This window comes from Hipposideros armiger, unplaced genomic scaffold (genome assembly GCF_001890085.2).
Source record: "Hipposideros armiger isolate ML-2016 unplaced genomic scaffold, ASM189008v1 scaffold_1954, whole genome shotgun sequence".
NCBI lineage: Eukaryota > Metazoa > Chordata > Mammalia > Chiroptera > Hipposideridae > Hipposideros > Hipposideros armiger.
This window is the reverse complement of record NW_017733304.1, coordinates 75187-77927: the sequence shown is the minus strand read 5'-3', so window position 1 is coordinate 77927 and position 2741 is coordinate 75187. Positions and strand designations below refer to the sequence as shown.

At 51.5% G+C, this 2741-nt stretch overlaps 1 protein-coding gene across 2 annotated transcripts in view; it reads left to right on the top strand.

The window, feature by feature from the left end:
• The window catches only part of SGSM1 (small G protein signaling modulator 1), a 50184-nt gene that overhangs the window by 2996 nt on the left and 44447 nt on the right, over window positions 1–2741 (top strand). Inside the window, exons 2-3 of one of the 2 annotated variants that reach the window (XM_019634800.1) lie at window positions 1280–1485; window positions 1642–1774. In XM_019634800.1, coding sequence (XP_019490345.1) covers window positions 1280–1485; window positions 1642–1774 — 339 coding nt within the window. The remainder of the gene's footprint in view (window positions 1–1279; window positions 1486–1641; window positions 1775–2741) is intronic. The other variant, XM_019634801.1, reaches the window with a different exon arrangement.

The window sequence follows — 2741 nt, the reverse complement described above, 5'->3', positions numbered from 1 at the left end:
CCAGGCTGGGTGCTGGATGTCCCTTATTTGGGGAATATTGATGTTAGCTTCTTGTGGCTTTCTGCATGTGCCAGTGGAACAGACGCCAGCTATGCCCACCCACACCCCTCTGCACGCCGCCCCACTGCCAGTCTCAGGGTCTGTATGCCTGAGGGGTTTCTCTGGCCACCAGGGTCCTCCTGCCCGTGGGTGGGGCAGATTAGAAGTGTCAGGGAATTCATGCTCCCCGAGCAGCCCTCAGCCACTGACTGAGAGGAGGTGGTGTGTAAATGCCCAGGTCCCCCACCCCTTTAGTGAGAAAACTCTGAAATGTGTGTTCGGCACTGCTCCCAGAGGTCTCCCAGGAGACTGAACGCCAGTTGCACACATCCATAACGAACGCTTTACTCTCAGCTTCCCCTTCCCATCTCACTTCACCCTCCCTACCCGTGCCTCTTGGGAATACCTCCTAAATAAACTATGTGCACTTGAGCCCTGTCTGTATTTGCAGAAAACTCCCACTGACTTAGTTTATTTAGAATGGGCTTCCCGATCTTGGTATTGCTGACATTTTGGATGGAACAATTCTTGGTGGCAGGGGCTGTCCTGTTCATTGTGGGATGTTGAGCAGCGTTCTGGGTCTCCACCCACTAGATGCCAAGTAGCAAATCCACCCCCTCCCCACCAAGTTGTGGCAACCAGAAATGTCTCCAGATGTTGCCAAGGGTCCTCTGGAGGCAAAAGTGCCCCAAGTTGAGAACCACTGGTTTAGAGAAAAACACACATCACAACATCAACTCTGCCACTGTCATGTGGCCAAATGACTAGTTCATCCTTCAGGCCTCATTTCCTTGTCTGTAGAGTGAGGATAACAACACCCCCCACCCAGGATCATATTCTGAGGAGCCAGTGTAATGACACATCAAAAACATCTAATGGGACAAGTGACAAATGCCCTGTCAGCAATAGTAGATGTCCTGTATTGAGTGTCACTGTGTGTCAAGCCCACCACTATGCTTTCCATGTCTTAATTCATTTAATCCTCACCACAGTCCTCCCAGGCAGGTACCATTGTCATCTGCATCCTCTGTTTTTCAGAGGAGGAAACTAAGGCACAGAAAGGTTAAGAAACTGGCCCAGGGTTGCACAGCTAATCCTTGGCATGGCTGGAATTTGAACCCAGATGGTCTGCCTCCAGAGAATGGGCTTCTCACCCACCACTCCATGCAGATTGTTTGGTGAGATGAGGGCATTTGGTTTNGGGTGTTGGCCAGGAGGGCCCCCTCACCATGCCTCGTAGTGACTTCCTACTGGGTCTTCTGTGGCCGCGTCATGGTGGCAGTGGACAGCGGTGGGACGGTGGTGTTGGTCAGCCAGGACGGGATCCAGAGGCCGCCCTTCCACTTCCCCAAGGGAGGGCACCTCCTGCAGTTCCTCTCCTGCCTGGAGAACGGGCTGCTCCCTCACGGGCAGCTGGACCCACCACTCTGGTCTCAGCGGGGAAAGGTGAGTGATCGCGGGGGCCCGGGAAGCGGGGTGGTGATCCGCCATGGGGAGTGATCGTTCTTGCCCTTGGGCCCTTAGGTGGCTTCACGGGCTCTGGCTGCTCAGGCTGGGGACAGGTGTGTCCCAGGGACCGTGCATTGGGACATGTTCTTTCAGGGCAAAGTATTTCCCAAACTGCGCAAGCGAAGCCCTCAGGGTTCCGCTGAGTCCACGTCTTCAGATAAGGAGGATGACGAAGCCACGGATTACGTGTTCAGGATCATCTACCCCAGCATGCAGTCCGAATTCGGTAAGCCGCCCTGTCCCTGGGCCCGGAGAGCCACCGGTTAGCTGATCCCGAAAACGACCCAGGCGTTTGGGACTGGAGGACAAGGGGTCTAGATTCTGGGACCAGCAGGGAGACCTGGAATCAGGAAGTTTGTATTTTGGTGGCCTTGGTTTACCCCCAAATGAGAACAAACAACTACTCTCTACTTAGCTAATATAGATGTGGCTGGCCAGAAGGTGGCATGGGGTAGTGGCAGTGACATGGGCTCTGGAATCCTGGTTGAATTTGGGCAAGTCACCTCAACCCTCTGTGCCTCAGTTTCATCACCTGTAAAATGGGGATGTTGATGGCACCTATTTCATAGGGCTCTTGTGAGGATTAAATGAGGTAAGGCACTTGGCACAGAGAGAACACACACATGTCAGCTGCTATTATGTTGTTATTATTGTACTTTGACATATTGTTGTAAGGATTCAGTGACATAATGGAAGTGATCAGTGTAAAGCCCATAGAATTGCACATAGTAGGTACTCAATAAATGGTAGTCAAAACAGCAGCAAGGAAGCGAAGCACTAAGCTCTAGCACACCCGATAATAATGTGTGTCCAGTGATTTGCCTGGTGACTGCCATGAAGCAGATGCTTAGCGAACGGAGACCGTCGCTCTTAAGATCATGACCATGAGAATTAAATGAATTAATATTTGAAAGGTTCTTGGAAGGAGGCTGTATTCATTAAGCACTGTATGGATGTCTGTTAAATCAATATTAAGTTATAGGTCCTTTCTATTAACCTCACTTAATTTAACCCTCTGTGGCCCCATTGATCAATCCCGTTTGAGAGACAGTGGCTCTGAGCCTCCCTTTGCTTGAGTGACCTCAGCTGGGCACTGAGAGGTTCTTTTGAAAGCAGACGTCCTCCCAGAAAGGTTGGACAAACCGTGCCAGGCCACTTAAGGTTCCATCTCTCATCCATCGCTGAGTCGAATC